The 16,926-nt window shown below is 42.3% G+C and overlaps 1 protein-coding gene across 4 annotated transcripts in view; it reads left to right on the plus strand.

Annotated features, from left to right (window-relative positions):
- The window catches only part of LOC142243464 (sodium channel protein type 5 subunit alpha-like), a 587,685-nt gene that overhangs the window by 467,523 nt on the left and 103,236 nt on the right, over positions 1-16,926 (plus strand). For all 4 annotated transcript variants that reach the window (XM_075315409.1, XM_075315410.1, XM_075315408.1 and 1 more), the window contains exons 20-21: positions 6,295-6,449; positions 11,670-11,843. In XM_075315409.1, coding sequence (XP_075171524.1) covers positions 6,295-6,449; positions 11,670-11,843 — 329 coding nt within the window. The remainder of the gene's footprint in view (positions 1-6,294; positions 6,450-11,669; positions 11,844-16,926) is intronic.

Here is a 16,926-nt window from a genome sequence, read left to right on the forward strand (position 1 = left end):
ACTTTTAATAACCAGTACAGGTAATGCAGACAGCTGTGGGCTGCAAACCTCAGCTATCAGCATTACCTTGGCTGGTTATCAAAAATACAGGAGATCCCACATCATTTTTTATAATTATTTAAATAAATAATTTTAAAAAACAGCATGGGGTCCCCCCTATTTTTGATAACCAGCCAAGTTAAAGCAGACAGCTGGGGCTGGTATTATCAGGCTGGGAAGCCCCATGGTTATTTGGCCCTTCCCAGCCTAAAAATAGTAGCCCATTAGATGCACTAATTCTGGTGCTTCGCCCCAGCTCTTCACGATTTCCCTGGTGAGGTGGCAATCGGGGTAATACTTTTGAAATTGATGTCAGCTGACATCAATTTTTATTTCATAAATCAATAGTACACATGAAATTAAGCAACTTTGTAATATATCTTATCAGACTAATTTGCTTCTTTCTCTGCCAGAATTGATCAGTCATTATCAAAATTCTCAATTGAGATAGGAGATGGCAGTTGGTGCTGAGGAGAGTCTATGACGACGGGAGGAGCTACAGAGCGGAGATACAGAGAGGAGCTAGAGGAAGAGTGGAGCTAGAGGTAGAGGGAGGAGCTAGAGGAAGAGTGGAGCTAGAGTTAGAGGGAGGATCTAGAGGAAGAGTGGAGCTAGAGGAAGAGGGAAGATCTAGAGGAAGAGTGGAGCTAGAGGTAGAGGGAGGATCTAGAGGAAGAGTGGAGCTAGAGGTAGAGGGAGGATCTAGAGGAAGAGTGGAGCTAGAGGTAGAGGGAGGAGCTAGGTGAAGAGTGGAGCTAGAGGTAGAGGGAGTATCTAGGGGAAGAGTAGAGCTAGAGGTAGAGGGAGGATCTAGAGGAAGAGTAGAGCTAGAGGGAGGATCTAGAGGAAGAGGGGAGCTAGAGGTAGAGGGAGGATCTAGAGGAAGAGGGGAGCTAGAGGTAGGGGGAGGATCTAGAGGAAGAGTGGAGCTAGAGGTAGAGGGAGGATCTAGGGGAAGAGTGGAGCTAGAGGTAGAGGGAGGAGCTAGGGGAAGAGTGGAGATAGAGATAGAGGGAGGAGCTAGAGGAAGAGTGGAGCTAGAGGTAGAGGGAGGATCTAGGGGAAGAGTGGAGCTAGAGGTAGAGGGAGGATCTAGGGGAAGAGTGGAGCTAGAGGTAGAGGGAGGATCTAGAGGAAGAGTAGAGCTAGAGGTAGAGGGAGGATCTAGAGGAAGAGGGGAGCTAGAGGTAGGGGGAGGATCTAGAGGAAGAGTGGAGCTAGAGGTAGAGGGAGGATCTAGGGGAAGAGTGGAGCTAGAGGTAGAGGGAGGAGCTAGGGGAAGAGTGGAGCTAGAGATAGAGGGAGGAGCTAGAGGAAGAGTGGAGCTAGAGGTAGAGGGAGGATCTAGGGGAAGAGTGGAGCTAGAGGTAGAGGGAGGATCTAGAGGTAGAGGGAGGATCTAGGGGAAGAGTGGAGCTAGAGGTAGAGGGAGGAGCTAGGGGAAGAGTGGAGCTAGAGATAGAGGGAGGAGCTAGAGGAAGAGTGGAGCTAGAGGTAGAGGGAGGATCTAGGGGAAGAGTGGAGCTAGAGGTAGAGGGAGGATCTAGGGGAAGAGTGGAGCTAGAGGTAGAGGGAGGATCTAGAGGAAGAGTAGAGCTAGAGGTAGAGGGAGGATCTAGGGGAAGAGTGGAGCTAGAGGTAGAGGGAGGATCTAGAGGAAGAGTAGAGTTAGAGGTAGAGGGAGGACCTAGGGGAAGAGTGGAGCTAGAGGTAGAGGGAGGAGCTAGAGGCAGAAGGAGAAGCTAGATGGTAGAGGGAGGAGCTAGACGGATATTTTAGAGGGCGGAGCTAGAGGCAGATGGAGGACCTAGAGGCAGAGCTCTTCCCCATCCTTCCTCTTCTATCTACATAGAATCTGCTCAGTAGCAGCTCTTATCTCCTATCTCAATAATGGGAAAGTCTTCAATGAATACAGATTTTATCTCAGAATTGAGAATTTTGATAATGACTGATCAATTCTGACAGAGAATGAAGCAGATTTGTCTGATAGCACATATTACACAGTTGCTTATTTTCATGTGCACTATTGATTTTTGAAGAAAAAATTAAAATGCCGGTTACACTTTAAAAATTGTGTTTTTGTTTCCTTTATCAGTTAGTGTACAGCAGGGTGTCTGGAAGTTACTAGTCAGGGGTGTGTTCCTGTACACTTACATGTTGTCCAATCAGCACTGACATGTGAAGACACGCCCTTTGACAAGGAGAATGGTAACACCCAATTGACTATTAATTTATAGTTTTCTGGAAGGAATAACAGAAGAACAGCACAATATAGAATTATTTTTTAAAAAATAAACTATTATAAATTATAACAGTTTATTTTTAATTCCATAGACATGTCAGCAGATAACCTTGCCCTAAAACAGGTCAATAAGTGTGCTTTTTAATGCCATCCTTATGAGACACTTTTTTGCCCCAGACTAAGGGCGGCTTTGCACACTACGACATCGCAGGTGCGATGTCAGTGGGGTCAAATCGAAAGTGACGCACATCCGGCGTCACTTGCGATGTCGTAGTGTGTAAATCCTAGATGATACGATGAACGAGCGCAAAAGCGTCATTATCATATCATCGCTGCAGGCTCCGACATTTCCATAATGCCGGTGCTGCGACAGGTACGATGTAGTTCCTCGTTCCTGCGGCAGCACACATCGCTGTGTGTGAAGCCGTAGGAGCGAGGAACATCTTACCTGCCGCCGGCGGCTATACGGAAGGAAGGAGGTGGGCGGGATGTTTACATCCTGCTCATCTCCGCCCCTCCGATGCTATTGGCCGCCTGCCATGTGACATCGCTGTGACGCCACTCAACCCGCCCCCTTAGGAAGGAGGCGGGTCGCCGGCCAGAGCGACGGTCGCAGGGCAGGTGAGTGCATGTGAAGCTGGCGTAGCGGTAATTATCGCTACGCCAGCTATCACAAGATATCGCTGCTGCGACAGGGGCGGGGACTATCACGTGCGACATCGCAGCATCGGCTTGCGATGTCGCAACGTGCAAAGCCCGCCTAAAGCCTATTAGCTTGTGGCACTGGCTGTTTATTAAAGTGATCAGCTAAAATTTAATGTGAAATATGAAAGCTATAAACTCTTCTGTATAACAATAGAGCTATTATATATTCTGCCCAAAAGCAAACAGTTTGAAATCGTAAGTTTATGATGAGCAAGGTTTTTGGATTATTAGGCAGTCTGAACTGATCCTTACATTGAAAACCATTTGGGACTAATTCAAACTATATTATTAGGTAACGACAAAAGGGAGTCTTTCAGCAGATTTTGGCAATGTAATCTGAGAGCAGCATAATTAGGGGCAGAGACCCTGATTCCAGTGATGTGTCACTTAATGAGCTGTTTACTGTCATTTAAATAAAAAAAAGTCTGATTTTATAAAAAAATATTCATTCTTGGTCCACTTTAGGCTTAATGTGAATGCAGACCTAGGCTGACTATATAATCTAAAAATGCCACAGTTAAGTAGTGCCATTCTTCTGTTATTAATCAGATTTTTTTTTTCCTAAAAATTCAATTGGATGTAAAATTTACAACTGTATAATAGTCATATTGATCATTTTTTAAGAAGTTACCTCAATAGACAAGTTCTCTCCAAAGGACGTGTTTGTGCCATAAAAATGTGCATTACATGGACAGTCATGTACATAAATGGCCAGACGTGGCTTTCGTGGCTGGAAGTACGGATTGATACTGGTTACAGCCAAATCATCTAATTACAGCAGTGACTCAATCACAATTTTAAATAAAGGGGTATTCTGAGACTTGGTGCTTATTGAAAATAGAAAAATTGTAATATTCTTTACTTAAGACTTTTGTCTCAATTTCAACTTCCTTGCCACTTGTATCCATTGATCCGCTACTATGAGCCGTTCTTTTTACATTAATAACGCTGGATCAAGGATAATATTTGAATGAAAAATGAGACCGAATTCACCAAGTAAGAATATTTAACATTTTTTCTACTTATTACATCTTGCAAGGAAACTCCTTTAAACACAGGGCACACCAAGTAGAAACAGTAATTGCCCTGTCCGATTCGTATAGATAAGAAAATAGCAGAAGATAGCCAAGCCTTCTGGGGACATTAAAGGAATAAGAAGGGCTGCAGGCAATACCTCTTTAGACACTCGTTTATGCAAAATTGGCAAACTTTTATAACAGTGATTTTATATCATACTTGAAAAACAGAAAGGTGACAGGTGCTCTTTAACAGGTTGTTCACTACTATAATATTGATAGCCTATCCTTAAGGTCCCGTCACATGCAGCGATATCGCTAGCGAGCGTACCCGCCCCCGTCGTTTGTGCGTCACAGGCAAATCGCTGCCCAATATCGTTCGGAGCCGTCACATGTACTTAACTGCCTAGCGACGTCGCTGTGGCTGGCAAACTGCCTCCTTTCTAAGGGGGAGGGACGTGCGGCATCACAGCGGCGTCACTAAGCGGCCGCCCAATAGAAGAGGAGGGGAGGAGATGAGCGGCCGTAACATGCCGCCCACCTCCTTCCTTCCTCATTGCCGGCGGCCGCAGGTAAGCTGTAGTTTGTCGTTCCCGCGGTGTCACACATAGCGATGTGTGCTTCCTTGGGAACGACAAACAACCTGCGACCTCAACAATCAACGTTTTTGTTAAAATGAACGACGTGTCAACGATGGACGATTTGGTGAGTATTTTCCATCTTTAACGGTCGTTCGTTGGTGTCACACGCAACAACATCGCTAACGATGCTGGATGTGCGTCACGGAATCCGTGATCCCGGTGATATATCGTTAGATATGTCGTTGCATGTGACAAGGCCTTTAGAATAAGTCATCAATGTATGATCAGCAGAAGTCTGACACCCGAAACCACTGCCAATCAGCTGTTCTCTGTGCCTCTGCCGGCAGCAGGCTGACAGAAATGCTCAGTTGAGGAACTGTCCCATCTTCTGATAGTGACCATGGCCGGGTACTGCACATCCGCCTCCCATTCAAATCAAAAGGAGGTTAATGTGCAGTACCCGGCCGCTGCCACTTTCAGATGACGGACCTGCTCTGGAACTGAGCATTTCTGGCTGCTTGCTGCCGCCAACAACGAGAACAGTTGATCAGCGGGGGTGCGGAGTGTTGGACCCCATCTGATCAGCCATTGGTGACCTATCCTAAGGATAGACCATCAGTGTTATGGTAGTGAACAAGCTTAAGTGCTTTTCCTGAAATGAGTCCACAGTTCTTCCTCTGTATGATAACAGATATATCTTTTTTTTGTGTAATTTTCTGTTGTATAAGTAAAAATAGACTCATTGCTCCAATACCAGGGACATCCATGGCAAAGTGTACAAAGATCTACAATGAAGAGGCAACAGCACTCACTCCAGCACTTTGACCCTTGTAACCAGCTAATTCTTGGGTTGCAGGCTTTGAAGCACCCCCCCACACTCAAACCAAACTAAGATTAATCATTTACTTTAAGAATATCTTAATATCAAACTGCTTGAAAACCCTTTAAATTTTAATCAAAAATACTAAAAAAAAAAAAAAGAAACAAGACGAGCATTGTGCAGAGTTACAGCTACTGTTTGTGAGTGAGCTAAGGCTGCTATACTTTCAAATATCTTGAGAATGGTCAGCTTATGACATGCAGCCACATATATATAAATATATTTATATATATATATATATATAATGTTTGTGAGTGTGTGTGTGTATATATATATATATACATATATGTATGTGTGTAATATATATATATATATATATATATATATATATGTGTGTGTATGTGTGTGTATATATATATATATATATATATATATATATATATATGTATATATATATATATGCGTTTATATATATATATGTATACATATATATTTATATATATATATATATTTATATATATATATATATATATTTATATATATATAGATTAGGATGTCTCATTCTGCACACTAGACGGATACCCCTAGCATTGCCTCGTAAGGACATCATGATATGGTAACTCTTAATTCCGTCCTGTGGTTATGAATACAAGAAGTGGTAGGTAAAGTCTTTAGAAAAATCACTGTATTTTAATTCACAGGATACCTGACATCGAATGCTTACCTGCTATGGATGGTGCAATGGAGGAAGAAGAAGCTCTTCCAGCGGATTCCTAAAATAATACTCTATGAAGCTTCAATATAGACATAACCAAATAAAATGAAGATGCAATGATACTGACCTTATTTATATCCCCCCACTCTGATTCACTGGATGTTCTTACTTTTCAGGCTGCTTACAGTACTGTCCATGCTGTAAAGTTGATATCAAAAAAGGAATTGGTAAAATATGGTGGAAATTGAGGAAGACTTGCTACAAAATAGTGGAGCACAACTGGTTTGAGAGTTTTATCATCTTTATGATTCTTCTTAGCAGTGGAGCACTGGTAAGGATCACTATTCATTTTTTTAACTCATTGATAATACAAAATGTTCCAATACCTTTATTTCATTTAGTTTATTTTATTTATCTTACCTGGACAAACCTAGAATTACCTAGATAACACTAGTCCCCCATACACATTAATGTTGGCTAAATCTGTTAATTTTACTGGATTTGGCTGAGCATCTGATGTGTATATTCAGTCTGTGTAGGGAAATTTACTTGTCTAAAGGGTGCTTTACACGCTGCGACAGCGCTAGCGATGTCGCGAGCGATAGCACCCGCCCCCGTCGTTCGTGCGACATGTGATCGCTGCCGTAGCAAACAATATTGCTATGGCAGCGTCACACGCATATACCTTTGCAGCGTCGTCGCTGCGACCGCCGAACAATCCCTCCTTCAAGGGGGAGGTGCGTTCGGCATCACAGCGACGTCACTGCGGCGTTACAAAACGGCCGCCCAATAGAAGAGGAGGGGAGGAGATGAGCGGCCGGAACATGCCGCCCACCTCCTTCCTTCCTCCTTTCTGATGGAGGCAGGTAGGATGATGTTCGTCGTTCCTGCGGTGTCACACACAGCGATGTATGGTGCCGCAGGAACGACGAACAACCTGTGGAATGAAACACCAACAACATTATGATTTGGAGCGACGTGTCAATGATCAACGATTTTTGCCGTTTTTGCGATCATTGATCGTCGCTCCTAGCTGTCACACGCTGCGATGTCGCTAACGATGCCGGATGTGCGTCACAAACACCGTGACCCCGATGATATATCGTTAGCAATGTCGCAGCGTGTAAAGCACCCTTAAGTGTCTCTGTTCCTAACCCACAAACCTAGAAGTATTTCCAAAACACAGATTGTTGCATGCATTGCATGGATCTTTGCTGAGCAGCAGTTGAAAGCATATTCTAAAGAAAGTAAGATATAATAATGGAATATATTGCGAAAATTCATAACTTTGCAATACCGGTTATAAAAATTATTATTATTATTATTTTTATTATTATTACTACTACTACTAAAACTTTAGTTACTCTTTAGGATTCCCATAAACCTTAAAATGTTTGGCAGAAAGCTATCCCAAGGGTCTTCTGTGAGTAGAGGGGAGTGTATTGCTTCAAGAAATTAATCAAACCTAATCTTTTTTGCCCATAAGTTATAAAGTGCCCATGCACTTTGGTGTACAAATCAGTGAGGTCTACCATGGTTTGTCCTTTCTGCGTGTCTCTCTTTACCCAAATTTTCCTTTTAGCCAATGTTAAACATTGTTTGCCTATTTGCCCTTCTTATACAAGCTATATTGTCACCCATACTAAGGACACTGGCAGGAATGAAGAACTATTCACAGAGATGGCTTTGCTCGCTGTGAGCCCTTATATAAGATATAATGACATATTATTTCAATAATGATTCATAGATAAATGTATGTATAGTCCATGCTCCCTCCAAAGCAAAATATGTCTTGTTAATTGATTGCCTTTTATTACTCCCGCATCGCAATCAGTGAAATAGATTCATCTGCACGATATGATTTACGTTCTGTAGAAATAATTTGTAGTCGCTTTTTTCCTTATTGTCTTTCCCCGTCTTTGTTAGGATGTAGAAATTGAATGGTGGTGCACGGTAATAGTTAAAGGTCCCCTAGGGTGACACAGATCTGATCATATTAGACATCCTTCCTGTAAAGCATGGGTGTAATCTCATTGACTAAATGATGTCATGTTTTATTATAACAAGTCACAATATTCATGCTTAGGGCAGCATAGACCAACTGAAAGTAAATCTTCCTCTAAAATCAATACTTTATTCCTCAATTTGCTTAAAATCCAAACCAGGCAAACACAACACATATACACAGTGTTTGTGTGAGCAGTGCACACTGGGTAACATATGTGTCCCTGGGTTGACGGGACTAGAGGTGCAGGGGTATACTGATAGCTAGTTCTAACTTAATTACTTGTAGAATAGGGGTTAAAAACAGTACTATCCCTTCACTGAACCCTTCCTAACAATGGGGCTTTAAGCACCCTAAAATGTATGGTGCCCCCATTCCACGGTGGCTGTCCCTTAATTTCCCTGCCTACCCGGAATGATTACCCTTCACCAAACCTCCAACCAAATGTGCTCAGTGCAAGAAAAAATAATGCATGCTGGGTAGACTCATACCGACAGGGGGTACTAGATTCGTACGTACCCCCTCGAGACCCAGAATCTCTGACAGCCACTCTAGATCCAATTATATCTATAAACAATGATATCCTTGTGGCTTATAGAAGAAAGAAGCTAGTAAACTAGCTAAAAATGAAGATAATGGGGTACATAGCGTGTGGATGGTAACCCTCCTAGGCCTTAAGGGGGCTTTACACGGTAGCGATATCGCTAGCAATTTCTAGCGATAGCGAGCGTGTAAGTACCCGCCCCTGTCGCGCATGCGGTTGTTTGTGATCGCTGCCGTAGCGAACATTATCGCTACGCAGCGTCACACATACTTACCTGGTCGGCGTCGGCGCTGTGACTGCCGAACAATCCCTCCTTCAAGGGGGAGGGACGTTCGGCATCACAGCGACATCACCGCAACGTCACTAAGCGGCCGGCCAATGAAAGCGGAGGGGCGGAGCTGAGCGTGATGTAAACATCCCGCCCACCTCTTCCTTCTGCATTGCGGCCGGCGGCAGGTAAGGAGACGGTCCTCGCTCATGCGGTGTCACACACAGCGATGTGTGCTGCCGCATGAGCGATGAACCACAACTCTAAACAACCCTTACCGATTTTTGAGTTTGGGACGACCTCTCCATGGTGAACGATTTTCACCATTTTTGAGGTCGCCTAAGGTCGCTGGTAAGTATTACACGCTGCGATATTGTTAATGACGCCGGATGTGCGTCACTAACAATGTGACCCCGACGATAAAACATTAACGATATCGTAGCGTGTAAAGCCCCCTTTAAAGAGGATCCGTGTGCCATAACATGTCCCCACATCTGAGTACCATAATCCTGATTCCCAAAAAATCCGACGCGTTTGCACCCAATTATTATTTGGGGTTCATCAGGGGATTAATGGTGGCTGTTGGGGACCAGTAATATGTCCCAAATGAGATTATGCCACATAAAATGGCCCATATAGATACTCCAAGGTGACAGGGCAAAGTTCACCATCAGGCATGGTCCAGGGATTAGGGCAGCATATCCTTTCTAGAAGCTCGTTCTTCCTTTTATTTCATGTTTTCGGGATCTACAAATCGCTGGTCTATTTGATCACAGTCACTTTACCGAATTAAAAGGCATCACTTTACAATGTGCAATTTCTGAAAAAGAAATGGGCATTCAATTCTCAGCAGATAGCTGTTTTTTTATATCTAAAAATAATTATTTTCCAGATTTTTGAAGAATAGAAACTTTCACTGTTTTTTTTTACGCAGATTGTAAAACTGCAAACTAGTGTTGTGTACAGTCCAGTCATCAATAAATGAAAAATCCCTCTGTAAATCCCTTAGCGACATGGATAGACTGAAAACTCAGCTACCCACTGGTGGACCGAGGCAGAAGAAGACTAGTGATTAGCGAGCATGCTCGCCATTGCTCAGTACTCGATCGAGCATTGAGTTGCTCAGGTACTCGTGGTGTTCGGCCGAGTATCACAGGAGCTCAGATGTATTCCTTAAAGAAACAAAGACGGTATTTCATTGCGCAACTGTGGAAACATGCAGATAAGATGGTGATCACTATCTTATCATCTTGTCTGGATTTTTCCATGGTGGCATGGTGAAATCCCGTATTTGTTTCTTTAACCTTTGTCAGGCTGCATAATTTTGCCAAAATTTCTCGACCCCTTATCTCGGAAGGGGGTGGAGATATTTTATTGATATTTGGCCATTATATTCTGGACCAAAACTGCTGAGATGTCACGAAATTTCAGCCCTCTACAGCTTTTCGGAAAAAAAAATTATTGCAATTTAAAAAGGGAATAGTTACAATTGTACCTATTCAGCCGGATGAAGGTTAAGGAATACTGCTATCCCTAAGGATGTTGCAGCAGCCAGCTTTACCTTCTCGGTAGTTGTGGCTTTCACAACTACCCCAGGTGAGCCTGTTTTTGTCTCCCCACATTATCCACTATCCTAAGGTAAAACTCTATTTGCACTACTTTTTCTTTCCAGTTTATGGACTTCCCGATTATTGGGTGCTCAGATGAGTCATCCATGAAGAACCGACTCTCTTCATTGAATGATGTGAGCCGCCACCCCAGTGCAAGCCACTTGCAGTTTCAGAATGGGATAAAAAGAGAGTTTTTGGAAGTAGTGTGTCAAGAAAAAATTTGAAAAAAACCCCACCCTCCTTCCTCGAGAAAATGCTCTGTATAGGTCTGTCTGTATGTTGCTGGAGAGACGATCTGCCCAATCATTGACTTCCATAATATTCGTTATTCGTGTTGGGCCCTTTCAAAGCTTCTGACCTGCTCAACTCGAGGAACGAGCACCTGAGCATTTTAGTGCTCACTCATCTCTAAAGAAGACCCCTGTTCAAAAACAGTATGTGGACCTTTTGGAGTCCAATAGTTTATCATTTCGAAGCCAAAGTGGCTACCTTACTACTTATGCCAACAGTGGAACTGCACAGGTTGCACCAAAAGTATGTCCACCCCGGCACCCTCCTCTTTCTCCACTTGTTGGAGGTAACCATCTTTCAGACCAAATTTTCTGGGACAGAATTCGAGTTTTACCCCTCTAGAAGAAAATTTTTCAATGTAGTTTTGGTGTTTGTTCTTCTTTATACCGGAGTACACAAGGAGGGTTTCTGTTGACCTTATAGACCGCTAGACTTAAACCCAAATTATAGGACCAAAGGCAAATAATATTGTTCAGAGGAGGAGGTTGGCCAGTGACTCATTTCTCAATGTGCGTTGTATGACTGGTGGCTTCACTTCTTTCATACTGTCTTTTTCATGTAGAGTTTTGCCCACTTTTGTCCTTATCAGTGGCACTGTGTTAATGCCATTATTATCAGTGCAGGTGTTCTTTTTTATAAAGTTGGCACAGTTTGTCATAATTCAGCTACAGGTCAAAAGAAAACATTATGTAGTTATCAATTTAGCAAAAACTCTTTCAGTTGCCATGGAGATGAAAAAGCAGGACTTTAGTTCATAATTCATGTCAACTATATGTTACAGCGCCGGTGACTTGTGTCTTGAATACTTGTGTCATAGAGTTTTTGTTTTTCAGGCTTTTGAAGATATTTATATCGACCAGAAACCAGTTGTAAAAATTATACTGGAATATGCAGACAAGGTGTTCACATATGTCTTTGTTCTCGAGATGCTCCTTAAATGGGTGGCGTATGGCTTTAAGAAGTACTTCACCAATGCATGGTGTTGGCTGGATTTCTTCATAGTTGGAGTAAGTATTGTGGAATTTTTACATTTATGGGATCATTATTGCTTTTTTAGTATGTTTGTGGTCATATAAAGTAATTAATATCTATAATTAAACATAACATGCTTGAAAATGCCCATAGCAGCATATCAAAGAGCAAGAGGAGCACATTTTGCTTATTTTTACTCACTTATAAAGTTTAATTCCACAGCCCTGTACAAACAACATCATCACTGTCCCCATTGGGGCTCACAATCTAAATTCCCTATCAGTATGTCTGTGGAGTTAGGGAGGAAAAGAGAGGAAACCTACGCAAACTCCTTGCGATGCTGTTTTGCACAGCATAAGTCCTAACTACTGAGACACCATTTGTGGGAAAGGAATTAGTGTAAATTTACAAATACTCATTTTTTTTATTAAAGGGGTTGTCCAATACTAGAACAACCCCTTCTGATTCAACATGTTTCCCCCAAGTAAAATTCTAAAGCCTATACTCACCTCCGGTACTGGCGCTGTTCTAGCGGTGCTAACGGCTCGCGGTGCAAGTCACATGGGGTTGTGATGTCATGCGAGCCCCACGTCCAATCAGCACCAGCTTCCTTCTCCCCGCCTTCAAACTAAACGAGTTAATCAACAGGAAGTGAGCACAGCCATAGCACTCACTCACTGTAGATTGTTCGTTTAGTCCAAAGGCGGGGAGAAGGAAGTCGGCACTGATTGGCCACGTGGCTTGCGTGAAGTTATAACCCCATGTGAGTCCCCACACCGCGAGCCGCGACACCTCTGGAAGGGTGCCGGTATGGGAGTTGAGTATAGGCTTTATTATTTTACTTGGGGGAAACAAGTTGAATCAGAAAGGGTTGTCCTAGTAGTGGACAGCCCCTTTAAGATCCTTGCACATCTTGTCCAGTGGGTGGTCCTAAAAAGTAATTGGCCAACTATACTGAATATTTTCCCACAAATTGATATATGAATCAGTTCAGCTCCTACTGCTCTTTAACATGATGCTAGTTGGTCAAAATAAATATTCAGCGTCACCAGTTCCTTTTAATTATATTCAACTGTTGGCAACAGATAATTAGGGATCAATGAGTTATGATAAATGCCAAATCATACGCTACAATGTACTATCTATTGGTTGTTAGATGCTATTAACCAGATGTCATCGTATGTGATGTGCGTGATTGAATTTATTCTGTCCATGCCCACCAGACAAATCCAAAGCATCACCATTAAGGTTATTCTGCTTTATTAAGCAATCATAGGGGCACGGATAATCAAGTTTTAGCATAACAGAAATGTACCCACAACCAAGCATATAAATAACCTCAGCTTGATGCTACCATGATCAAGAAGACATTATCACATGTATCATGTATGTACTCCAAGACAATAAAGAATACTAAAAGTGGAGTGCTCTTCTCTGGTGGCACCAGTAATGTCATAATAATACTAAAACCTTGCACTCAGGCCAAAACCACGTATAACTGCCATTTAAAGGTGTTTTCCACTACTGGAGAGCCCCTGCTGAATCAATTCAGGGACCCGTAAAAAATAAAAATTGTGCACTCACCTCCCATAGTGGCGCCATCCAGCACCCACTGATCGGCTGCAGTTCAACAGTATTCCGTCAGAGCGAATATCTACTTTGGTGAAGCAGTGAAGGCGGCTGCAGCCCCTGCGGTCACGTCACCCAATATTGTCACGTCACCCACAGCCACCAACATTGTTAGAAATATGTAGTTGCCGGAAGTCAGTATACATAATTTTAATCTTTTATAGGACATCCTGAATTAATTATAGGGGCTGTCCAGTGATGGGAAAACCACTTTAACATTCAGGACTTGGTCATATATTTTATAGACTATTTTACTTTTAATAAATAGGATGGCTAAACACCATGTAAAACATATTTTAGTGGATGAAGCAATAATGGTATGCATCTGTGCCACAAAGATAGATTACTAAATCATTATCAGCTTTACCTGTGGTGTGCTATTTATGGTCCTTTGTTTTGTCTGGCAAAATTGCTACAAATTAAAGGGAACCTGTCAGGTCCAATATGCACCCAGAACCACGAGCAGTTCTGGGTGCATATTGCTAATCTCTGCCTAACCGTCCTGTATACATTAGCATAGATAAAGAGATCTTTATAAAAAGTATTTCTAAATATTGTTTGTTATATGCTAATTCGGCCAGGGACTAGTTACAAGGGGGGGGTTAGTTCCCTTGGCTAGTTGGCCCACATAGCATATTAGCACGCCCCTGTGGGCCTACTAACACTGCACATACCTCACTATTGATGATGGCCGGGGGAGGATGGATGCGCACTATGCATAATCCGGAGTTCCCAGTTCTTCTGGTCATGCGCACTGTACCTTACTGAAGCTGGGAAGCTTTCACCCGGCATCAGTTGAGTGCGCATGATCAGAAGTCCCGGACGCCCAATCATGCGTACTGCACATCATCCTCCGCCGGCTGCCATCAAAAGTGAGGTATGTGTGGCGTCATTGCGCATTCATTAGCATGTTAGTACAGCCACAGGGGCGTGCTAACATGCTATGTGGGCCGACTAGCCAAGGGAAGTAAGGGACGTAACACCCTTGTGACTAGTAGCTAGCCTCATTTACATATAATAAATGATCTTTAGAAATACTTTTTCTAAAATTCTGTGTTTTTGCTCTAGATAAAGGGATGGCTAGGCAGGAATCACTAATATGCACCTAGAACTGCTTGTGGTTCTGGCTGCATATTGGACCTGACAAGTTCCCTTTAATTAATCAGTGTCACTCATGAACTGTATTTTTTGTTGGATTTGTAATGTATTTTACAAAGCATTAGAATATGTTCCCACAATGAGAGTTACTTGTGTTTTTGATGCTGTGTATTTTGGCTGCATTCTGAATGCTGCATTTTACAATATAAGCAAGGTGAATGTGATTAATTGAAATCTTCTGCCCACTCTACTTCTTTTTTTTTTACATTGCGTAAACTGACCTGCGTTGAGTTTTTCCAAGCCGCAGCATGTCAATTTCTCTTGCCGAAACGCTGAGCTTTCTACTTGGATTTTCCCCATAGACTTGCTTTAGATGCAGAAAATCCACAGGTAAAAGGGACTCATGCATTTTTGGTGTGTTTACAAAGTGCAAATGCACCAAAAATGCATGGAATCCATACCTAATGAAGTCGGTACCAGGAAGCTTCAAAAACAAAACAGCTTTATTTAAAGGATGGCACACCAGAGACAAACAATACGAAGTAAAAAATGTGATAAAAATGAAGCATCAAAAAAGCAAATAAACTAAGGCCCCTTTCACGTTGCGTTCAGCTCTCCATTCAGTGCTCCCGTAGGGTCTTCCATCAGAACCCTCGCAAAACTGGATTCAGACATTTGCGCCAAAGGGGCCATTGACTATAATGGTGTAGACGGAGTCACTGTGTGTTGTGTTGTGCACCATTTTCAGGAGTGTAGTACGGATGTAGTAGACTGCAACTGGGTGTCCAGCTCTAGAAAGCGTATACTCCTAAAAGTGATGCACGACAGAGCACACAGTGACTCCATCTGCACCATTACAGTCAATGGCCCCGTTGGCGAATATGTCTGAATCTCGTTTTGTGGGGGGTTCGGACGGTAGCCTTGATGAAATCACTGAAAGAACACAATGTGAAAGTGGCCTTAGTTCTGCAGCCTCAAAAACTCAACTGAACCTGATCATTGGAACGTAGCCTTAGAATACAGTATTATAAACCTTAAGTCTGGGGCAACCCTTTGGTGGTGACACAAGTACAGAGGCTGGAGATCCCTGTGTACTAATCTTTGGCATAGTCATTGATCTAAAAATTAGGAAAAATACATGGTAAAGATTGATTTTCAGTGACTTGTCCTAAAAATGTCTGTGCTAAATGTTTTCTTATGAATTCTGAGATTTTTTTTCTTCTTACCTCTCGGTGTAAGTCTTTGTGTCATCTCCCAAGACATAAAAGGGCTCTATGAGGTTATTACGAATGGTTAAAAAAGATGTCTCCTTTTGGTTGTATATCACACAGCATTTGATGTCCATTCTGTTTGGCATCTTTCCTGTGTAACACAAGTTACATTCCTTTCTAGTACATCTTGAGGTAGAGGAACAAAGAAATCTAAAAAAAACTAAAAGATTTTGGCTTCAATTAACAAATTGTGTCTTCCATAGCACAGTAATCCTAATTAATGATATCTGTGTTAAATATATTTGATTGTCACTTCAATATGGCTTCCTTTCAAAGAGCGAAAAATCTGTCTGGTGCCCGGTGCAGAGTTGGAGGGACAGGCGGTGCAGGACACATCTCTACGCCGTGCACCAGTCAGGATCACAAAGGACACAAGCGAGCTCTTTACTCAATATGCACAGAACCACCAGTTTTATCTGCAAGAACGAAAATGCTCATGAAATTATAGTCTAAAAAGGTTGTCCCAACAGGACTATTTCTTCTCTCAATCAAGCCTGTCTGGTGTTTATTAAAGTAGGGAGGCTACATGAAGTGCAGTAATACATGGAGCCCTGTCAATGTTGGGTGTTCTGCTTTGAAAAACAGAAGGGGCTCTTGAATGAGAAAGCCCTTTTATGATGTCTACATTCACAAATAGAGACTATAGACAGACTTTATCCAGGTTGGGACTATCCATTAACCCTCTTACAACGCGTTTCATTTCACTCCTACCGTTGTCACTCCCAGAGACTTTGAATAGAGCCACAGGGTGCATGTGCCATGTTTTGGCTAGTGAGGACCTAATGTTCCTGATGTAGCGACATTAGGTGATGGTGGAGGTTTTGCTTAATATCCATGTAGTATAATAGGAGAAACAGGACCAAAAAAGATGGCGTTCATAGGGTTAGTACATTAAGGAACTTATATATAATATGGAGGCTCCTTTTAATGTGTTGTGCTATAGTGGGCACTTGATGCCTACTATGGAGCTAATGTCTGGATTGTATTGGCACAATTAACTGAAAATATACAATTAATGTAGATCTGTAGAGGAACCAACAGTAGATATTTGTGTATCACCAGCTCTTAGGAGACATACATTTGTTTACACAATACCAGAAATACGTGATCCAATCATCAG

Source organism: Anomaloglossus baeobatrachus, chromosome 6 (genome assembly GCF_048569485.1).
Source record: "Anomaloglossus baeobatrachus isolate aAnoBae1 chromosome 6, aAnoBae1.hap1, whole genome shotgun sequence".
Taxonomy (NCBI): domain Eukaryota; kingdom Metazoa; phylum Chordata; class Amphibia; order Anura; family Aromobatidae; genus Anomaloglossus; species Anomaloglossus baeobatrachus.